This window comes from Schistocerca americana, chromosome 7 (genome assembly GCF_021461395.2).
Source record: "Schistocerca americana isolate TAMUIC-IGC-003095 chromosome 7, iqSchAmer2.1, whole genome shotgun sequence".
Lineage (NCBI taxonomy): Eukaryota > Metazoa > Arthropoda > Insecta > Orthoptera > Acrididae > Schistocerca > Schistocerca americana.
The window spans coordinates 371,791,480-371,815,579 of record NC_060125.1 but is presented as its reverse complement, the minus strand read 5'-3'; the positions used below and the strand labels follow the sequence as shown (position 1 = coordinate 371,815,579).

The 24,100-nt window shown below is 38.6% G+C and overlaps 1 protein-coding gene across 1 annotated transcript in view; it reads right to left on the bottom strand.

The window, feature by feature from the left end:
- Window positions 1-1,932: 1,932 nt before the first annotated feature.
- Window positions 1,933-24,100, bottom strand: part of LOC124622651 (unconventional myosin-IXa-like) — a 329,610-nt gene continuing 307,442 nt past the window's right edge. Inside the window, exon 31 of the mRNA XM_047148429.1 lies at window positions 1,933-6,224. Within this exon, the coding sequence (XP_047004385.1) occupies window positions 6,040-6,224 (185 nt within the window). The 3' untranslated portion in view covers window positions 1,933-6,039. The remainder of the gene's footprint in view (window positions 6,225-24,100) is intronic.

Here is a 24,100-nt window from a genome sequence, read left to right as displayed (position 1 = left end):
TGAGAAAAAATAAGTATACAAGAAATTATAGGCAATGAGATATGGATGAAAACAGTTTTCACTTACCAAGTAGATGCAAATACATGGAGGAAGGGAAATTAGACATTGCTGAGATTGAGTTTACTTGATTGTCTCCTTTTAGAATACATCATCGCCTCATTTATGTTGTGATTTAATACACTGAAGAGAATCTACATCTAGAAGGCCTGATGAAAACAGTACGTCATTTCTCCACGATGTGTAACTAGTGCTTTGACAACTGTGCCACCTCACTCACTACACAGTAAAGCACCCAGCAAAGACTAGCTTTGCAAAGAAGGTGAAATTCGTCCAACAAAACAGATATTTAGACTGCTGTGCAGTTACCAGAATTAAATTTTCACACTGCACTGGAGTGTGCGCAGATTAAAACTGTGTGCCAGACAGAGACTCTGTGCAGTTAAGTAACTAAGATACTCCATACCCCAAATAAAGGAGAAACAATTCCTTTCTGTTTCAAAGATCAACCCATCACTTGTATCTATCTTTGAAGCCATTTGGCTAGTAGTGGTTTCTATATGTATTTGATTGTACTTTTTTATTATTTGACAGAAGTGACATGAATGTGAGATATTTAAGCTTTAACTTCTGCCTAAACTTCACCACATCTTTCACTTCCAACCTCATAAGTATGTAGTTCCAGTCCTCACCCCCACCCTTCCTTTTTAACTAGGTTTTTAAGGCTACAGAGTGTATATTTTAAATATATGACATCTGAGCCCTTGTAACTTTACTTTTATTTTCCTAAATCATTGTTAGCTGCATCTATACCTGTATCAGGATAACGAAGTGATTGACAGCTAGAGGTGTAAGATGAAAGAAAAGCTGTTCAGCAAAATCATACAATGAAAACTCCAGGTTTCCCTCTGTCATGCACCTCATGGTGGTTTTCAGAGTATAGATGTAGATGTAGGAGTTGTTTATTGACAGTAGAGGACAGCTACCACAGCAACAACCAGTTGGAGCACAAGTTTGGTCACACCATCTGTCCAAAGCGTAATCATCATACTGCTCTGCTTCCTCAGCTGTCAGATCCAGTCAGTTGCGGACAACACTTGCAGCTCGTAACGTAACAATGCTGATTCATTTTCACTGTTTGCAATGTCCGTGTAAGGCGTGTTTATTTTGCTTGGCACTTTCAAAAGCTAGTTGCAAAAGTGTGCAAAAAAAGTAAGAAGATTATATTATCCCTTTGCTAAGCAAATCCAGTATTACATGTTAACTGGCAGCGTGAATGTATCTAGAATGGAAATGCCTAGCTGTTGCTGCCACAACGATGTTGTGCGCACGGGACAAATGTGAAAGAACAACATAGCCCCCTCGAATGCTCGAATGTTAATCACTTCATTATTTTGATCGAAGTATAGTCTGTCACTATATATTGCACTGAGGATGTATCCTCTATAAGAGAACTTGCTAACATTTTGCAAGCTATATACATAGACCTTTCTCTACCTTCCATACACTTCAGAAAACGATTGCAAAAATTTTGAGCTAATGATCAACTACAGCATTTTTTTTTAATCTTAATTCTCAGAGATCATCCTTGTTAGTGGGAATACAGTTACTCAATACTGCGATCCGCAGAATTCTGTTCACTCCTCATCTCCCCATCCTGCTCACTCCCCATCCTGTTTTTGTCCTCTGCCTCTCTGCTCACATCAAGACTGTAGGTACTCTATCACAATTTTTTGAGCCTAGTTTATACTGTACTTTATGGTTCATTAACTACCTCTACACTTTCTTCTATGCAAATAGTAATAAAGTATTGTTTATGTTGGTGCATAAGTCAATGTGGTGATTGTTTCACTGTTCCTACTACGCACAATCAAAACCAGATGATTGCATGATGAAATATGAACAACTTGTTCAAGGAAAGGGAAGATGATAAGATGCAAGTTTAGACATTTTAATTCCAATATATATCAGCTGGCACTTTTTAAAAGACCGCATACAATTAAAGATATACATGTACATGTAATTATTGTGTATGTTCATTTGTACATAATTCCTACAAATACAAAATTATTTGTTTTGTGTAAGAATTTTCTAAATTTGTTAGAAATATACAATTTTCTACTATCACAAAATATTATATATCTAGAGCAGATGCTCTTTACATTGCAATTTATGTAAGAGAATCATCTCGTAACATTAATAGACATGAACTTACATTCTTGAACAATGAAAAAGTTTAGAATTATTAAAATACAATGAGGACAAACATACACAGATATGTATACTTTACGATATAAATAGTACTTACAACTTTGTTACAACCACATGACTTCAAAGCTTGAAAACTATAACAGTGTTATATTGATAAACAATATTTACTTCATGGTACACTACTGAACAATCAAAAATGTTGCATACTGCGGAACTCTACTGTCAGTCAAAAGATAACTTACTCTGTCCAGCATTTCCGAGATCTGCTATAAAGGCAAATCACCAACTCATACTGCACAACAGAAACAAGTTACATATAATACAAATAAAGTAAGGTGTCACAGTAAATGGGCACTGAGATCAGTGCACATGTCAAATAATCACTACAATGCAAGAGTTAAGAGCCTCCAGTAACAGCATAGAAATGTTAACTGTGTGAAATATGTCACTAACTACCAGGTTACAGCAACACAAACTAAAATTTTACCTGCTTGCGGTTGTTTCAGGACTATCTTTGCCCTACCAAATGATATCAGACAAATGTTTCAAATTTGCAGACTTTATATGTTATCACAATATATGAGGGAAAGTTCAAGTTCTGTAATGGTTACGTCTTCCCAGGAACTGAGTTCAAGATTGGAACTTATAATAAATAATTGTCAAAAGCAAATGAAAGTTATATTCAGATGTGATGTTTAACACAAGATTAAATCAATAAAGAAACTGAAAGTACTTATTTTCAAAATCCATTCTTTGAATGTTAGAATCCAAATTGTGATCTTATTATGAACAGTCAATATATATTGCTATACCTGAATGAGGATGAATTTCACACAAAAAGAAGTGCTGTAACTGTCCTGAACAGTGCAAAATAAATTGTTCCGTAAACAAAATACAGAAACTGGGCATTGAGTACACTAACTACCAGAACAATTAATGAAAACGTGTGAGTATTATTGCAAGGATACCTTAGTACGACACAGTTTATGAGTTTCAGTGCCTTGTGAGTGCCAAACTTACAGATAGTTACAGTATTTCAGCTTAGTTACACCACTACTAAAAATCTCGACAAGTATAAAGCTACAATTTATTGAATATAATACATGGAACCAAATAATGCTAAAAACATAGATAAAACACAATAGACATATGGGAAATTTATAAATATTAAATAATCAGTTCACACATTTTTTTCTTTTATAAAGTACCAAGCTACACTGTCTATTACACTGGGTACTCAATCAAAAGATACCACATGATCAACTATGGTAACAAAATAACTATCAAAATAAGAGCAAACTATACAATTAGTGAAAGAAACTTATGTTAAACTGTATTTCACTGTGCGAGACAGAAAAGTAGTGTCCACTTGCCAATTCCAAAATAAAATCAAGGTGAAAAGAAAGATACAGAAACAAAGCAAATGCTCACTAAACTTCCAACTTACAAATTGTTCTTTACAGAACAGAACAATACTTAAACTATGATGTGTTTAACATGAAATAGTATTTGTACATAATGACAGATAACCATTGTGTATCACTCAAGGCTAGGAGAGAGAAAAATAGCCAGTATGGAGCTGGAAGCACTGATCACTATTAATTGAGATTCAAATTTCACAGTGCCAACAATTAGCTGACAGCTGAAAACCAAAAAGAAATAACAGGATACAGAAGGAAAAGAATACAAGAAGGTAACACTGAGAGGAACTAAATAAAAGGAAAACTGAGGGCAAGAAAACGTACTCTAGACAAAAAATGATATGTCATGCTTAAAATTTCCTTTATCTTCCCCCCTTTCCTGATTTTTTTTAAAGACAACAGCAGCCTGAACAATTGAGATTTGAGATTCCATGTGTATTATCTCTGTTTTTGTGCTGTCAGGTCTATTATGGTTGCATCTGAGTGTAATTGGAAGTGGTAAGCTCTCTTCTAGCTCACAAGCTTTTTTCATATTTGACAAAATTCATGCTAAGATATTAACATTAATGATTAAATTGTGAAAACAGAACAAAATTTCTGTGTTGATGCCTCTTGATTCAGTAATAGCAATAAGTCAGCTGTTGCACCTAACTACACAGTATTTGTCACAAAGATGAAGATTCTTATGTTTCCACAAATGTATACTTTTTTTAAATTCCACTGATTTTGTGAAGACGAGTCATAGTGTTGTTTGTGATTTAACCAGTAGTCTGAAAAAATCAAGCAAAATGCCTCAATGAATTAAAAATTTCCTTCCTCAACACCTACTACAAAGAGAGGTGCTTCCTCAACATCTACTACAAAGAAAGGACCTACAAAGAGATGATACAGAAATCATGACCAAAATTTTGATTGACTGATTCTATTTTCCTTCACACAAAAGGACTTCATAAATCTTCAGAGAGGTTCTTATCTAGTCAAACCTTAAGGGTACCTACTATAATGGAAGCATCATAAAAGAGAACAGTTAACAAGTACTCTCAAATTTGACTACCTGGTTACCACAAAGAATGTAATAAATAGTAGTATGTAATAAATATTAAGATATAACTCCTTACATACACAATTCAAAGAAAATAATGGAAGCCTACACAATGATGCAGGAGGAGGCAGAGAGGGCGCATTCATTTCATAGTTTATCCTGAATGCTGGATTTTCAGTTATCATCATTTGCACAGGGGCTCAATTACATCCTCCTTCCATGCTGATGTCCTCTGTGCTGCTAATACAAAGCGTTTTCAGTGAAAAATCATTATTTTTGCCTTGCTGTGAAGCTTTATCTTTTGTACTTCCTTTGTAAGTGGAATTTTCATTGCAAGTATCACAACTAATTCATCGCTTCAGAATCAATGACACCTACACTCTGACATGTCCTAAAAAACATTAACAACACATTCTATTTAAATTCTATTTCTGAATATCATGAATAATTTCAATAATCACATATTTAAACCAGCTAAGAATTTGGTTTTTTATTACAAAATGAATTCATACATTAATAACTGGTACGAGAATGTGGTTTAATCTTTGAGAGAAAACACAAAGAAATGACTCATACAATACCAGCCACGGTTTAGTACATCTTATAAACTATATACAGATTACAAAAATAATTAAAACTGCAGGGTTAAAATATCCAGTCTTAACTTCCATGAAATTTCAATACACATCTGCAATGCACATACATTTACACATATATACAAAGTTTGTAATTTAAGTAACAAAAACAAAATGTTTATGTGCATACGCTAAGAAGACCAGTATCTCTATTCTCAAATATAAAATCAATGTTCACAACAAAAACATTTTATTTTCTGCACAAATATTTTAACGCAGCTAATAAAGATTAACAACAGAGCATTTCCTGCAACTATAATAGTTTTGTAAGAAAAACTTGTAAATTCTGTATAAAAATGTTTTACAAATAATGGTATTCTCACATGACATTTAAGTAGTAATTCACATCTCACAACAATGATACCAATTACAACACTTTAAGCGTAGCTTCTGTGTCTACAAAAAGAGACACAGATTTGTAACAAGGAATAAGAGTTTTACTAATTTAACTGCAAATATAATAGTGTCACAGTAAAAACACAGAAGTCAATGAATAAGGCAGTGTTGTTGAGACAGAATAATTATGTACATTTGCTAGCCATACATATGTATATAGTGTTACAGATCTTTCTGTATTTGCAGTATTCACAATCACACGAAACATATAATTTCCTGATTCACAACTACTTTCTTTGACACTGTTACATACATACACAGACACACTATACTAAGAAATAATTCCAAATCACAGATATTCAATACAAAACCCTTCAATGGCCTAATAATACAGAAGTTAGACCATGATGGGATCCTCATCACAGTCTGTGTGTGCAGGTGGTGGAAAAAGAGATACAACACTGTTGTCAGATGATGACTGTCGTTTTAGTTTCCTTGCTGATTCATCATCATCTGTGCCAGATATGGAGTAAGACACAGCAGCAGGATGCTGACGCATACGTCGTATTGTAGGCTGATGAACTGAAATGAAAATTTGGTCTGTCAGAAAAAAAATGAATGGACGAAGACCAACACTTTTTACAAAATATAATACTTCGTAATTACTCCTAAACCCACTTTTCCTAATTTGTCAGTCAATTGTCCTTTTTCACAATTTCTTTTTTCTTATTAGCGTTTTTGCCCTTTCTCTTTATTTGCTCGTCCTGTTCTCAGTTTTCTCCTTCCCAAACATCTCATGAATTCCTCTACTCCCCATTCTACTGGTAAAATATTTATTTGCCTGATAAGGGATGTATTACAACACACTTTCTGACAATACTACGAAAAGGATACCATAGAGTGGAGATGCTGATTCACAGAAATACTGCTAAACAAGTAAGCTTTCTGCCAAAAGGCCTGTTTCTGAATTAAAAAACATACCCACACACACATTCACACAAACGCAAATGAGACTCACATGCACATGAGCACTGTCTGTGGCGGTCGAAGCCAGAATCTGGCTTTGGCAGTGAGAGACAGTGATCAGATGTGTGAGAGTTGCATCTGCGTGAATGTGTGTTCTAACAATACGAGAGAAGGAAAGTTGCTACTCACCATATAGTGGAGAGGCTGAGTTGCGATAGGCACAATTAAAAAGCTTCACACAATCATAGCTTTCGGCCATTAAGGCCTTTGTCAGCTGTAGACACTCATACACACACGCACGCGCACACACACACACACACAAGCGCAACTTGCACACACGTCTACAGTCTCAGAGAGCTGAAACTACACTGCGAGCAGCAGCACCAGTGCATGATGGGTGTGGCAACTGGGTGGGGGTAAGGAGGAGACGGGGCCAGGGAAGGGGAGGGATAGTATGGTGAGAGTGGCGGACAGTGAAGTGTTACAGTTTAGACGGAGGGTGGAAGAGAAGGTGTTGAGCGGGGAGGGGGTAAGTCGCGGAGAGGAGAGAAATAAAAATAAAAATGAAAGAAATTAAAAGACTGGGTGTGGCGGTGAAATGACGGCTGTGTTGTGCTGGAATGGGAACAGGGAGGGGGCTGGATGGGTGAGGACAGTGACTAACGAAGGTTGAGACCAGGAGGGTTACGGGAACATAGGGTGTATTGCAGGGAAAGTTCCCACCTGCAAAATTCAGAAAAGCTGGTGTTGGTGGGAAGGATCCATATGGCACAGGCTGTGAAGCAGTCATTGAGATGAGGGGTATCATGTTTGGCAGCGTGCTCAGCTACAGGGTGGTCCACTTGTTTTTTGGCTACAGTTTGTCAGTGGCCGTTCATGCAGAGAGACAGCTTGTTGGCTGTCATGCCTACTTAGAATGCAGCACAGTGGTTGCAGCTTAGTTTGTAGATCACATGACTGGTTTCACAGGTAGCCCTGCCTTTGATGTGATAGGTAATGTTAGTGACCAGACTGGAGTAGGTGGTGGTAGGAGGATGTATGGGACAGGTCCTCACTCATCCAGCCCCCTCCCTGTTCCCATTCCAGCACAACACAGCTGTCATTTCACCGCTTCACCCAGTCTTTTAATTTCTTTTATTTTTATTTCTCTCCTCTCCGCTACTTACCCCCTCCCCCCTCAACACCTTCTCTCCCTGGTGCTGCTGCTCACAATGTAGTTTCAGCTCTCTAAGACTGCACAGACATGTGTGCAGGTTGCACTTGCATGTGTGTGTGTGTGTGTGTGTGTGTGTGTGTGTGTGTGTGTGTGTGTTCTGCTGACAAAGGCCTTAATGGCTGAAAGCTATGATTGTGTGAATCTTTTTATTGTGCCTATCGCAACTCAGCATCTCCGCTATATGGTGAGTAGCAACTTTCCTTCTCTCGTATTCTTACATTCCATCCTGGATTTTCCATTGTTTAATATGTGTTCTAATTCAGAAGTACGCCTTTTGGCTAAAAGCTTACTTGTTCAGCAGTCTTTTCGTTGTGCCTGCCTGCAGCTCAGCATCTCCACTACACAGTGAGTAGCAATCTATCCTTTTCATAATATTGTTATACTCTATCCTCTATGTCCCATTGTTTAAACATTATAATGACAGTATAATTTCTCTTCTGAAGAAGAGAAATTTGTTAACATCGAGTATAGATTTAAGTGTCAGGAAGTTATTTCTGAAAGTATTTGTATGGAGTGTAGCCATGTATGGAAGTGAAACATGGACGGTAAATAGCTTGGACAAGAAGAGAATAGAAGCTTTTGAAATGTGGTGCCACAGAAGAATGCTGAAGAATAGATGGGTAGATCACATAACTAATGAGGAAGTATTGAATAGGATTGGGGAGAAGAGAAGTTTGTGGCACAACTTGACCAGAAGAAGGGATCGGTTGGTAGGACATGTTCTGAGGCATCGAGGTATCACCAATTTAGTATTGGAGGGCAGCGTGGAGGGTAAAAATCATAGGGGGAGACCAAGAGATGAATACACTAAGCAGATTCAGAAGGATGTAGGTTGCAGTAGGTACTGGGAGATGAAGAAGCTTGCACAGGATAGAGTAGCATGGAGAACTGCATCAAACCAGTCTCAGGACTGAAGACCACAACAACAACAACAACAACAACAACAATGACAGTATGGCTTCATTTATTTCCCATGACCCACAGACCTTGCCAAGGTGGAGCGGCTCGCATGCCTCAATGGGAGACACAAGATTCACTTTGGTAACATTTTTCTGTGATGTGTTTTTGGGTCAGAGGTCTTAGGTAAAAGCAAAAAGGGTACAAAGTCAAACTCGGGAAGAACATAGCTCTAGTAACCGTCAGTACAGCAGCTGTAAATTGTCGTAGCTGTGTTGGGAAAGTACACAAGCACCAAGCGCTAATAGAAACCACTAATGCTGAAATGGTTATAGGCACTGAAAGAGAGCTGAAACCGGAAATAACTTCAACTGAAACTTTTGTAAAGAACCTGATGGTGTTCAGAAAGGATAGGTTAAATATAGCTGGCGGTGGCACGTTTGTTGCCATTGTAAGTATTTTATTTTGTATCGAAATCGAAGTACATAGTTCCTGTGAGTTAGTGTGGGTAGAGGTCATTCTGGGCAACTGGATTAAAATAATGGTAGGATCTTTTTACCGACCTCCCAATTCAGATGTTACAATTCCTGAAAGCTTCAAAGAAAACTTGAGTCTAATTTCAAACACATACCAGACTCATACGATTATAGTTGGTGGTCACTTTGATTTACCCTCGATATGTTGGCAAAAACACATACTTAAATCTGGAGGTATGCATAAAATATCATTTGAAACTGCGCTAAACACAGTCCCTGAAATTTATTTTGAACAGTAAGTTCACGAGTGCATTAAAATAGCTAACAGTTGCAAAAGCACACCTGACCTCTTAGCAACAAATAATCCTGAGCTAATAGCGAGCATCAACATGGGGACAGGAGTTCATCAACACAGGGTTGTTGTAGCAAGCCCAAATACTGTAACTCCCAAATCCACCAAAAATAAAAATATATCTATTTTTTTAAAAAAAATCATTTGATGCCTTCCTCAAAGACAATCTCCAAATCTTCCAAATTAACAATGTAAGTGTAGACCAGATGTGACTTGAATTCAAATAAATAGTTATCAACAGCAACTGAGAGATTTATACCAAATAAATCAACAAAGGACGGAGCTGATCCCCCACAGTACACAAAACAGGTCAGAACACTGTTTCAGAAGAAAAAAAAGGCCAAATTTAAATAAACGCAAAATCCCCACGACTAGCGATCTTTTGTAGAACCTCAAAATTTAGCATGGTTTTCAATGCCAGATGCTTATAATAGTTTCCACGACATACTTGGTCTCAAAACCTGGCAGAAAATCCAAAAAGATTCTGGTCGTATGTAAAGTATGCTAGCAGCAGGAGACAATCACACAATCAGTGCCATGTCTGCATATTAGCAATGGAAATACTGTTGATGACAAGTGCTGCTAAACCAGAGTTACTAAACATACCTTCAAACATTCCTTAACCAACAAAAACGAAGTAAATATTCCCCCCATACAAAAAAAGCTTTTTATGTATGCAAGCTTTCAGAGGCAGTAGCTCCTTCTTCTGGCAAAGGGGGGAAGGGGAAGGAAGTGGGATGAAGGAAACTGATGAACAAGTTCAGGAAAAGGTGTAGAGTTCGGAACAGTCACCCAGAACACCGGGTCAGGGGGTGAGTAGAAAAGACTGATTGTTGGGGACTGCACCTGGCGGATTTGGAAACCTGACAGCATAAACGTGAAAATGGCTCTGAGCAGTAAGGGACTTAACATCGTAGGTCATCAGTCCCCTAGAACTTAGAACTACTTAAACCTAACTAACCTAAAGACATCACACACATCCATGCCCAAGGCAGGATTCAAACCTGCGACCGTAGCAGTCCCGCAGTTCCGGACTGCAGCGCCTAGGACTGCACGGCCACCGCGGCCGGCACATAAAGGTGGAAGATTAGGGTAATATGCAAGACAAAAATTGTTGCTAAAACATTATACAAGAGTTAATAAGAGTGAAAAGCTAAGTGCATTTTATGTAATAGGAGATGGGAGGAGGACAGCGAAAAATAGACAGGTAAAAAAATGAAAGACGTAGAAAGCAAACAGAGTGAAGAAAGGAGTGGTTACTGTTAATAAATGTGGAGATAGAAGAAAGTAATAAGTTAAGGCCAGGTGGCTAGCGAGAACCAAGGACATGTATTAGCGCTAGTTCTCGCCTGCAGAATTCAGAAACTGGTGTCTGGGTGAAGAATCCAGATGGTGCGTTTGGTGAAAAAGGCACCGAGGTCATGACTGTCATGTTGCAGAGCATGCTCTGCAACAGGATATTGTGTGTTACCAGTATACACCTTCTGCCCATGGCCAGTCATCCTGACTGATAACTGGGTGGTAGTCATGCCGATGTAAAAGGCCAAACAGTGTTTACACAACAACTGGTGTACAACATGTGTCATTTCACAGGCGGCTCCCCCTTCGATAGTACATCTTTTGCAGTTACAGGTGGTAGTATGAGAGTGCATAGGGCAAAGCTTGCAGCAGGGACAGTCATGGGTGTTAGAGCCATAGGCTAGGGGGAGATGGGTGCCGAAAGAGCATAGGACAAGGATACTACGGAGACGGGAGGGCGACAAAAAGCTGTTCTAGTGCTTAGCCTTTCACTCTTATTAACTCATGCATGATGTTCTAGCAGTAATCTCTGTCTTACATATTACACTGCCCTCCAACCTTAAGCTCTCAGGTTTTCAAATCTCGTTTGTTGCAGTCCCAATAATCAGTCTTTTCTTCTCATTCTGTATGGTAAGTCTTTCCAAACATGGGGTTCTGACTGACTTTTCTGAACTTGACTGCTTTTCCTCAACCTCTCAATTCTTATCCTTCACTCCTCTTCCTTCCCCTTCAACCCTTCTGCCAGAATAAGGAGCCATTACCTCCGAAAGCTTGCAGATGTAAAACCATTTTTTATATGTGTGTTCTCCTGCCACCACTTGGTGAGTGGATTTTTTTATCAATCCAATTACATTATATTGTTGGATTGGATTATTTTCAAAGTAAATATTCCAGAATTCAAATCAAGAACAGCTACCAACATAAGTAACTTAGAAGTATATATCCTCAGCGTAGTGAAGCAACTTAAGTCACTTAATAAAATCAAGTCTTCCTGTCTACATTGTATACCAATTAGGTTCCTTTCAGAGTACGCTGATGCAATAGCTCCTTACTTAACAATCGTACACAACAGCTCATTCGATGAAAGCTCCGTGCCCACAGACCAGAAAGTTGCACAGGTCACACCAATGATAGCAATAAGAGTAATTTTTACTGATAGGCAGCAAGATTTTGGAACATATATTGTGTTCAAACGTTATGACTTACCTCTATTACCATGCATCTATTGACACATAGCATGAATTTAGAAAACATTGTTCTTGTGAAACGCAACTAGCTCTTTAATCAATGAAGAGTTGAGTGTCGTTGACTATGGATTCAAATTGATTTCGTATTTCTAGATTTCCAGAAGCCTTTTAACATCGTACTTCACAAGCGGCTCGTAATCAAATCACATGCTTATGGAATATCATCTCCGTTATGCCTTTAATCATGATTTCCTTTCAGAGAGGTCACAGTTTGCAGTAACTGGCACAAAGTCAATGAGTAAAACAGAAGTGATTTCTGGTGTTCCCCAAGGCAGTGTTATAAGCCCTCTGCTGCTCACTATCTATATAACTGATTTAGGAGACAAGCTGAGCAGCTGTCTTAGGTTGTTTGCACATGATGCCGTCGTATATTATGTAGTAAAGTCATCATAAGATGACAACCAATTGCAAAATTATATAGATAAGCTATCTGCATCCTGTGAAACTTGGCAACTGACCCCAAATAATGAAAAGTGAGAGGTCATCAAATGAGGGGTACAAAAGGTTTCGTGAAAGTAGAGATTCAATGCAAGATGATCCCAGAGCTGGTTGCCTGTCTGCAGCACATACCAATGCAAACATGGAGTGTGTAATATCAGAAGAACTTAATTTGAACACAAGAGTTTATGCAAAGATTTAGAAAAATGAAAACTTAGTGCAAAACTCTTCCTCACACACTAACAGAAACAGGAAAGACGAAAAATTTCTGCCGAACTTCTGGATAGAGCCCAACATGATCCCATATTTGTCAAAGATTATTGCCGGGGATGAAAGTTGATGTTACTAGTATGATCCTCACAGGAAGCGTCAAAGTGCTGAATGGCGGAGTTCTCAATCACTGGCCTTGAAAAACGTCAAACAACCAACAACCTTCAAGAACAAAGACAATGTTGATCGCATTCTCTGACAATAAAGAATTAGTTCACCATGACTATATTCCTTCAGGTCTAACAGTGAACCAAACTCTTTATATCGGAGTCATGAAACATTTGTGACAAGCAATGCGACATCGCTGCCCTGATTTGTAGCTTTCTCAGGATTGGTTCTTACTGCATTATAATCCAAGACCCCATACTGCTTTATTTGTTACTGGTTATATATTCTATTATTGCCCTGCCATATTCGCCTGACCTCTTGCCTTGCTATTTTTTCTTTTTTCCATGACTGAAAATGCAAATGGAAGGAAAGCTTCTTCAAGATCTCACAGGCATCCAACATGCCATAACAGATGAGCTTACAAGCATCACAGTTGAAAACTTCCCTGCTTACTTCCAACACCACCAAAAATGTTGGCAACCATGTACAGCCAGCCAAGGGGACTACATCCACAGGAGTAAGTCCAATTTTCTACTTTTAAATAAAACTGTCCTGCAACTTTTCTGACAAAGAGAGTACATATGGAGAAATGATCATCGAAATAAAATAAAGAAAGTCAGAGCTTGCACGGAAAGATATAGACACTGTTTGTTTTTCCGTGTATTGTTTTAGAGTGGAATAATAGAGAATTAGTGTGAAGGTGGTTCAATGCACCTGCTGCCAGGCATTTAAAGTATGATTTGTAGAGTAGCCATGTGGATATAAATGTAGATGTTGCTACGGAGTGTACATGCGCAGTGTTGTCTGTCGGGGACATCTGTTGACTTTCGTGGTCTTATTGAGTCTGAGCTCAGTGAGTCTCCCATGGAACAGTTCTCTATCTTGTGCTATTGGAGAAAGGTAACCACGGTGCACTACAGCCTCACAATTTCACTTGGAAGTTGACACCATCATCATGTTGATACGTGCCACCACCTAAGGAATGTTTACATAAAAGCAGTTTACCAATCTGAACTGATGCGACTGGTTGCTGTTCTCAGCGCCGTACATAATTATTTCCAAGCATGAAAGTAATGCATGGATAACAAAGTTACATTCTTTTCAGAAATGGTGTGCAAGTACCCAATCATTGCGTGTGCTTCATTAGTATTAAAAAATTGAAATGGATTTATTGGCTGCATACTAGTGGGTAAGTTGCATCTTCCCTCATCTTATTCACTTTGAACTGTTTATTGACTTCATTTTAATTGATCTGTATACTCATATGAAGACCATTTCTGTAATATAATTTTTTCTAGCTACACATACAAAATTATGTGTGTTTTGACATCAAAATAATAAATGCAGTGTCACCTTAAAACTGTTCTGAAACTGTAAAAAGATTGTAAATACTATGTATCAGTGTAACTATGTTAGACATTCCTGCTCATGAATTACAGCAGTAGCTCATATCTTACATTGGTACATTTATTGAAATTTGGAAACTATTCTTGCCTGTCCCTTCTTTGAAAGTAAAAAAGAACCTGCCAACTTCTTACTCATTATTTACATACCATAATTAAGTATTACAAAAAGTACTTGAAATAAGCTTCCCCAACAGTATAAGCCTGGTGACCGTCTGAAGTATGACCCAACTCCCGCAAAAAATTACAATTCACTGCAAGAAAAATGAACTTCCTCCTTTTCACTTTTGAAAGTAACTGAAACAACGAGAAAAACAGCTGTAGGTACATTCCTGTGCTAGCATCAGAATACATTACATCTGCATATGTATAAAATGTTCTTGTTTGGAAAAGAAGACTCCTAAAATAACTAGCTTGTAAATATTCTTTTATACTTTATAGATGGCCGATACTAATTCACATTTTAATTCTTTTCCAAATGTATCAGTCTTTATGATGCTTTTTATTTTGTATGGTACTTATCTTGTTTACTTATTTTGAACATTCACTGGCATTCATGTGTTTCATGCTTAATTTGCAAATTATTCACAATTACAACTCACTCCTGGGAGGAGCACTCTTATATGTATGTTGTTGTTGTTGTGGTCTTCAGTCCAGAGACTGGTTTGATGCAGCTCTCCATGCTACCCTATCCTGTGCAAGCTCCTTCATCTCCCAGTACCTACTGCAACCTACATCCTTCTGAATCTGCTTAGTGTATTCATCTCTTGATCTCCCTCTACGATATTTACCCTCCATGCTGCCCTCCAATGCTAAATTTGTGATCCCTTGATGCCTCAGAACATGTCCTACCAACCGCTTCCTTCTTCTTGTCAAGTCGTGCCACAAACTCCTCTTCTCCCCAATTCTATTCAATACCTCCTCATTAGTTATGTGATCCACCCATCTAATATTCAGCATTCTTATGTAGCACTACATTTCGAAAGCTTCTAAACTCTTCTTGTGTAAACTATTTATCGTCCACGTTTCACTTCCATACATGGCTACACTCCATACAAATACTTTCAGAAACGAATTCCTGACACTTAAATCTATACTCGATGTTAACAAATTTCTCTTCTTCAGAAACGCTTTCCTTGCCATTGCCAGTCTACATTTTATATCCTCTCTACTTCGACCATCATCAGTTATTTTGCTCCCCAAATAGCAAAACTCCTTTACTACTTTAAGTGTCTCATTTCCTAATCTAATTCCCTCAGCATCACCCGACTTAACTCTACTACATTCCATTATCCTCGTTTTGCTTTTGTTGATGTTCATCTTATATCCTCCTTTCGAGGCACTTTCAATTCCATTCAACTGCTCTTCAAAGTCCTTTGCTGCCTCTGACAGAATTACAATGTCATCGGCGAACCTCAATGTTTTTATTTCTTCTCCATGGACTTTAATACCTACTCCGAATTTTTCTTTTGTTTCCTTCACTGCTTGCTCAATATACAGATTGAATAACATCGGGGACAGGCTACAACCCTGTCTCACTCCCTTCCCAACTGCTGCTTCCCTTTCATGCCCCTCGACTCTTATAACTGCCATCTGGTTTCTGTACAAATTGTAAATAGCCTTTCGCTCCCTGTATTGTACCCCTGCCACCTTCAGAATTTGAAAGAGAGTATTCCACTCAACATTGCGAAAGCTTTCTCTAAGTCTACAAATGCTAGAAATGTAGGTTTGCCTTTCCTTAATCTAGCTTCTAAGATAAGTCGTACGATCAGTATTGCCTCACGTGTTCCAACATTTCTGCGGAATCCAAACTGATCTTCGCCGAGGTCAGCTTCTACCAGTTTTTCCATTCGTCTGTAAACAATACGCGTTAGTACTTTGCAGCCGTGGCTTATTAAACTGATAGTTCGGTAATTTTCTCATCTGTCAACACCTGCTTTCTTTCGGATTGGAATTATTATATTCTTCTTGAAGTCTGAGGGTATTTCGCCTGCCTCATACATCTTGCTCACCAGATGGTAGAGTTTTGTCAGGACTGGCTCTCCCAAGGCTGTCAGTAGTTCCAATGGAATGTTGTCTACTCCCGGGGCCTTGTTTCGACTCAGGTCTTTCAGTGCTCTGTCAAACTCTTCACGCAGTATCATATCTCCCATTTCATCTTCTTCTACATCCTCTTCCATTTCCGTAATATTGTCCTCAAGTACATCGTCCTTGTATAGACCCTCTGTATACTCCTTCCACCTTTCTGCTTTCCCTTCTTTGCTTAGAACTGGGTTTCCATCTGAGCTCTTGATATTCATACAAGTGGCTCTCTTTTCTCCAAAGGTCTCTTTAATTTTCCTCTAGGCAGTATCTATCTTACCCCTAGTGAGATAAGCCTCTACATCCTTACATTTGTCCTCTAGCCATCCCTGCTTAGCCATTTTGCACTTCCTGTCAATCTCATTTTTGAGTCGTTTGTATTCCCTTTTGCCTGCTTCATTTACTGCGTTTTTATATTTTCTCCTTTCATCAATTAAATTCAATATTTCTTCTGTTACCCAAGGATTTCTATTAGCCCTCGTCTTTTTACCTACTTGATCCTCTGCTGCCTTCACTACTTCATCCCTCAAAGCTACCCATTTTTCTTCTACTGTATTTCTTTCCCCCATTCCTGTCAATTGTTCCCTTATGCTCTCCCTGAGACTCTGTACAACCTCTGGTTTAGTCAGTTTATCCAGGTCCCATCTCCTTAAATTCCCACCTTTTTGCAGTTTTTTCAGTTTTAATCTACAGTTCATAACCAATAGATTGTGGCCAGAGTCCACATCTGCCCCTGGAAATGTCTTACAATTTAAAACCTGGTTCCTAAATCTCTGTCCATTATATAATCTATCTGATACCTTCTAGTATCTCCAGGATTATTCCACATATACAACCTTCTTTTATGATTCTTGAACCAAGTGTTAGCTATAATTAAATTATGCTCTGTGGAAAATTCTACCAGACGGCTTCCTCTTTCATTTCTCTCCCCCACTATGTTTCCTTCTCTCCCTTTTCCTACTCTCGAATTCCAGTGACCCATGACTATTAAATTTTCGTTTCCCTTGACTACCTGAATAATTTCTTTTATCTCATAATACATTTCATTAATTTCTTCATCATCTGCAGAGCCAGTTGACATATAAACTTGTACTACTGTAGTAGGCATGGGCTTCTATCTTGGCCACAATAATGTGTTATATGTATACATCATCAAATATTACCGAACATACTTTCCTTAAACTAATATGGCCCCAGACTCTTTTAAAAAGCAAAGGGTAAAAAAAATATTAGATATAGAAGGATGTGGACCAATGCACCAGATAGTTCCTTTTAACAACCCAATATTATAACCACAAGACCACTATAGCACCTTCCAACCTGCACCTCAGTTCAAATGTAAACGCCATGAAGACTTCAACTGCCAGTAATTTTTATCTCATATTTAGTTATAACAAATTATACCAACAGCCATGTTCTTTTGGAAGATCTTCACTATTTGAAGCAGTCTACATTCATAGGACGTACGTAGTAGTTAAAACCTATTAATATATGGCTTCTTCCACTTCTCAGAACTTGATACAACCACGAAAGTACCTATATGGATGTCCATGACATTCTACACTGTGTGTGTACACAACATAGTGGCATCCAAGACTAGTGTTATACAGGTGAATTTAGCATCCCCTGTGCCCCAACAATACAGATATCCACTGTGCTGGTGCAACTACAACAGAGCAGTACCTGTGGGAAGGCCAGACAAATCTGTGGTTCCTGAAGAGTGGCATGAAGTCTTTCTGTAGTTTCATGGGTAAGAGTCTGGATTGCACTGTGAATCACTGAAGCAAGGGGGACACTACAGCCATTACCTTTCCCGATTGCCTGAAGCTCTACTGCATGGTTTAACTATGACAGCATCGTCTTGGATAAAATATTTCAGAGGTAAAATAGTCCCCCATTTGGGCTTCCAGGAGCGGACCATTCAGGAAGATATCATTATCAGGAAAACAAAACCGGCCTTCGATGGGGTGGAGTGTGGAATATAACATCTCTCAGTCGCATAGGAAATTTACAGCATGCAATATGGGGAATGGAAAGGTTGAGGTTAGATACAGCAGGAATAAGTGAAATGTGGTGAAGGGAAGAAGAAGAATTCTGGTCAGTCCAGTACAGGATTATCAACACAAAATCAAACATAAGAGTAGTCTAATAACAAATTAGGAAAAAAGAATGCAGATAAGCAATTAACAACATTATAGTCAATGCATTATATGCAATAGCCACACCCATTAAAGAAGTACAATTTTATAGCCGAACTAGCTTTGCTGATGATGAGTAAATTGAAAGAATGTTTGATGAGACTGACTAAACTACTCAGATAGTTAAGGGAGATGAAAGTAGAGGATTGGAATATGATAGCAGGAAAAGGACGAGAAGGAGAAGTAGAAGGAAAACATCCACTTCGGAGGGGGGGGGGGGGGGGGGGGGACCTGAATCAGTTAAAAGAACCAGAGGTTTTGAGAGCTTCAGAGGGATTAAAAATACACAGCAGACGAATGACTCTTGAGAGATGAAATGGTGAAAGGGTAGATGATCAAATAGGTAAAAAGACAAGGTCAAATAGAAACAGTTGGATAATGCATGAAATATAGACTCCAGCTGTCAAAAGGTTTAAATATAAAAATGCAACAAATGCAAAATACCATGTTCTAAATGTGACTGAGAAGTGCAAGAATGGCTAAGCGGAAATGGCTAGAGCACATATGCAAGGTTACAGAAGCATGCACGACTAGGAGAAAGGTGGATGTTCCATATAGGAAAATTGAAGAGACTTTTGGAAGAGAAGCAGCTGTATGGATATCAAATGGCAAGTCAATATTACGCAAAGAACGGAAAGCTGGTAGGTAGAAGGAATATGTGGAAGGGGTAAACAAGGGAAATTAACTTTAAGATAAGACCATATAACAGAAAAAATAAGGGAAATATACGATGGTGAGATGGAGATATGACACTGTGAGAAGAATTTGACAAAGCACTGAAAGAACTAAGGTAAATAAAAACCCATGGAGTTGATAACATTCTTTCAGAACAACTGAGATCCTTGGGACAGCCAGCCATGAGAACACTATTCCACCTAAAGTGCAAGATATATGAGACACTTGAGATAACCTCAGAATTCAAGAAGACTGTAATTATTACAATTCCAAAAAACAATGCAGGTGCTGACGTGTGAATATTTCGGAACTATCACTTCAACATGTCAGGGTTGCAAAATACTAACATTAATTACTTACAGAAGAATGGAAAAAACTGATAGAAGCTGACCTTAGGTCAGATCAGTTTGGGTTCCAGAGATATGTAGGAATATGAATGGCAATACAGGTCCTAAGGCTTACCTTAGACGATACTTTAAGAAAAAACGAACACACTTTAAAGCACGAGTATAGATTTAGAAAAAACATGTTACAATGTTGACTGTAATACACTCTTTGAAATTCTGAAGGTAGCAAGGATAAAACAGAGAGAGCGAATGGTTATTCACAACTTGCACAGAGACCACACTGCAAGTAAAGGTCAAGGACATAAAAGGGGAAGCAACTGTTGGAAACCGAGTGAGACAATCTGAGCATTGAGCACACAATAAAGAAAACCAAGGAGAAATTAGGATACAGAATTAAGGTTCAGGGAGATGAAATAAAAATTTTATTTGCTTTCAAGTCCCTTACCACCTTTGGCAGCAAAGGTAAGGGACTTGAAAGAATAGCTGAATGGAATGGATGGTGTATGGAAAATCGCAAAAGTAAAACAAGGGTAATGAAATGTAACCAAATTAAATCAGGTGATGGGAATTAAATACGGAAATTAAACTCTAAAATCAGTAAATGAGTTTTGTATTTGGGCAAGAAAATAGGTGACAATGACGACATTCAGCAGATAAATAGTGTTTCTGAAAAAGATAAATCCTTAAATCGAAGTGTTAGAAGTCTTATCTGAAGGTGAACAATAAAAACATTTCAGAGAAGAAGGGAATAGGTGCTCTTTAAATGTGGTGCTACAGAGCAATGATGAAAATCAGATAGGCACATTGAACAGCTAATGAGGATATATTGAACTGAAATGGGGAAAAAGAAATACATTGAACAACAGGACTACCATAACAGATCGGTTGATAGGACATATCTTGAGGCAAAAAGGAATAGTCTACTTTGTAATGAAGAGAACTGTGGTGGGTAAATATTTTAGAATAAGATCTAGTCACGAATACAGTTGTTGTTGTTGTTGTTGTTGTTGTCGTCTTCAGTCCAGAGACTGGTTTGATGCAGCTCCCCATGCTACTCTATCCTATGCAAGCTCCTTCATCTCCCAGTACTTACTGCAACCTACATCCTTCTGAATCTGCTTAGTGAATTCATCTCTTGGTCTCCCTCTACGATTTTTACCCTCCACGCTGCCCTCCAATGCTAAATTTGTGATCCCTTGATGCCTCAGAACATGTCCTACCAACCGCTCCCTTCTTGTTGTCAAGTTGTGCCACAAACTCCTCTTCTCCCCAATTCTATTCAATACCTCCTCATTAGTTATGTGATCTACCCATCTATTCTTCAGCATTCTTCTGTAGCACCACATTTCGAAAGCTTCTATTCTATTCTTGTCCAAACTATTTATGGTCCATGTTTCACTTCCATACATGGCTACACTCCATGCAAATACTTTCAGAAACGACTTCCTGACACTTAAATCTAAACTCGATGTTAACAAATTTCTCTTCTTCAGAAACGCTTTCCTTACCATTGCCAGTCTACATTTTATATCCTCTCTACTTCGACCATCATCAGTTATTTTGCTCCCCAAATAGCAAAACTCCTTTACTACTTTAAGTGTCCCATTTCCTAATCTAATTCCCTTAACGTCACACGACTTAATTCGACTACATTCCATTATCCTTGTTTTGCTTTTGTTGATGTTCATCTTATATCCTCCTTTCGAGACACTGTCCATTCCATTCAACTGCTCTTCAAAGCCCTTTGCTGTCTCTGACAGAATTACAACGTCATCGGTGAACCTCAAAGTTTCTATTTCTTCTCCATGGATTTTAATACCTACTCCGAATTTTTCTTTTGTTTCCTTCACTGCTTGCTCAATATACAGATTGAATAGCATCAGGGACAGGCTACAACCCTGTCTCACTCCCTTCCCAACTGCTGCTTCCCTTTCATGTCCCTCGACTCATAACTGCCATCTGGTTTCTGTACAAATTGTAAATAGCCTTTCGCTCCCTGTATTGTGCCCCTGCCACTTTTAGAGTTTGAAAGAGAGTATTCCAGTCAACATTGTCAAAAGCTTTCTCTAAGTCTACAAATGCTAGAAATGTAGGTTTGCCTTTCCTTAATCTATTTTCTAAGATAAGTCGTACGGTCAGTATTGCCTAACGTGTTCCAACATTTCTGCGGAATCCAAACTGATCTTCGTCGAAGTCGGCTTCTACCAGTTTTTCCATTTGTCTGTAAAGAATTTGCGTTAGTTTTCTGCAGCTGTGACTTATTAAACCGATAGTTCGGTAATTTTCTCATCTGTCAACACCTGCTTTCTTTAGGATTGGAATTATTATATTCTTCTTGAAGTTTGAGGGTATTTCACCTGTCTCGTACATCTTGCTCACCAGATGGTAGAGTTTTGTCAGGACTGGCTCTCCCAAGGCCGTCAGTAGTTCCAATGGAATGTTGTCTACTCCCGGGGCCTTGTTTCGACTCTGGTCTTTCAGTGCTCTGTCAAACTCTTCACGCAGTATCGTATCTCCCATTTCATCTTCATCTACATCCTCTTCCACTTCCATAATATTGTCCTCAAGTACATCGCCCTTGTATAGACCATCTATATACTCCTTCCACCTTTCTGCTTTTCCTTCTTTGCTTAAAACTGGGTTTCCATCTGAGCTCTTGATATTCATATAAGTGGCTCTCTTTTCTCCAAAGGTCTCTTTAATTTTCCTCTAGGCAGTATCTATCTTACCCCTAGTGAGATAAGCCTCTACATCCTTACATTTGTCCTCTAGCCATCCCTGCTTAGCCATTTTGCACTTCCTGTCAATCTCATTTTTGAGTCGTTTGTATTCCCTTTTGCCTGCTTCATTTACTGCGTTTTTATATTTTCTCCTTTCATCAATTAAATTCAATATTTCTTCTGTTACCCAAGGATTTCTACTAGCCCTCGTCTTTTTACCTACTTGATCCTCTGCTGCCTTCACTACTTCATCCCTCAAAGCTACCCATTTTTCTTCTACTGTATTTCTTTCCCCCATTCCTGTCAATTGTTCCCTTATGCTCTCCCTGAGACTCTGTACAACCTCTGGTTTAGTCAGTTTATCCAGGTCCCATCTCCTTAAATTCCCACCTTTTTGCAGTTTCTTCAGTTTAAATCTGCAGTTTATATCCAATAGATTGTGGCCAGAGTCCACATCTGCCCCTGGAAATGTCTTACAATTTAAAACCTGGTTCCTAAATCTCTGTCCATTATATAATCTATCTGATACCTTCTAGTATCTCCAGGCTTCTTCCATGTATACAACCTTCTTTCATGGTTCTTGAACCAAGTGTTAGCTATGATTAAGTTATGCTCTGTGCAAAATTCTACCAGATGGCTTCCTCTTTTATTTCTCTCCCCCAGTCCATATTCACCCACCATGTTTCCTTCTCTCCCTTTTCCTACTCTCGAATTCCAGTCACCCATGACTATTAAATTTTCGTCTCCCTTGACTACCTGAATAATTTCTTTTATCTCATCATACATTTCATCAATTTCTTCATCATCTGCAGAGCTAAACCTACTCCTGCATTACCCCTATTTGATTTTGTATTTATAACCCTGTATTCACCTGACCAAAAGTCTTGTTCCTCCTGCCACCGAACTTCACTAATTCCCACTATATCTAACTTCAACCTATCCATTTCCCTTTTCAAATTTTCCTACCTACCTGCACAATTAAGGGATCTGACATTCCACGCTCCGATCCGTAGAACGCCAGTTTTCTTTCTCCTGGTAACGACGTCCTTTTGAGTAGTCCCCGCCCGGAGATCCAAATGGGGGACTATTTTACCTCCAGAATATTTTACCCAAGAGGATGCCATCATCATTTAACCATACACTAAAGCTGCATGCCCTCGGGAAAAATTACGGCTGTAGTTTCCCCTTGCTTTCAGCCGTTCGCAGTACCAGCACAGCAAGGCCGTTTTGGTTAGTGTTTCAAGGCCAGATCAGTCAATCATCCAGACTGTTGCCTCTGCAACTACTGAAAAGGCTGCTCCCCCTCTTCAGGAACCACACGTTTGTATGGCCTCTCAACAGATACCCCTCCGTTGTGGTTGCACCTACGGTACGGCCATCTGTATCGCTGAGGCACGCAAACCTCCCCACCAAACGGCAAGGTCCATGGTTCATGGGGGTAGTAATCCAGTTCAAATGGCTGTAGCTTGCAGTAGCTATTCAGAGACAAAGAGGCTTGCTCTGGATAGACTAGTGTGGAGTGCTGCATCAAAGCAGTCTTCAGACGAGAATTACAAGAACAACAACAACAATGTGGCTTTGTAGCTAAAATTTGAATACATGAAAAAAAATTATACATGTTTTCCTTTAAAATTATGAAACTACTGAGAGTAAACTGCAAATTATGTAAATCAGATTTATATCTTACTGGCACTCAGAGGGATTTAAGAAATAAAATCCAAATTTTAAAGAATATTTATTTTTTATTAGATCACACTATCACGC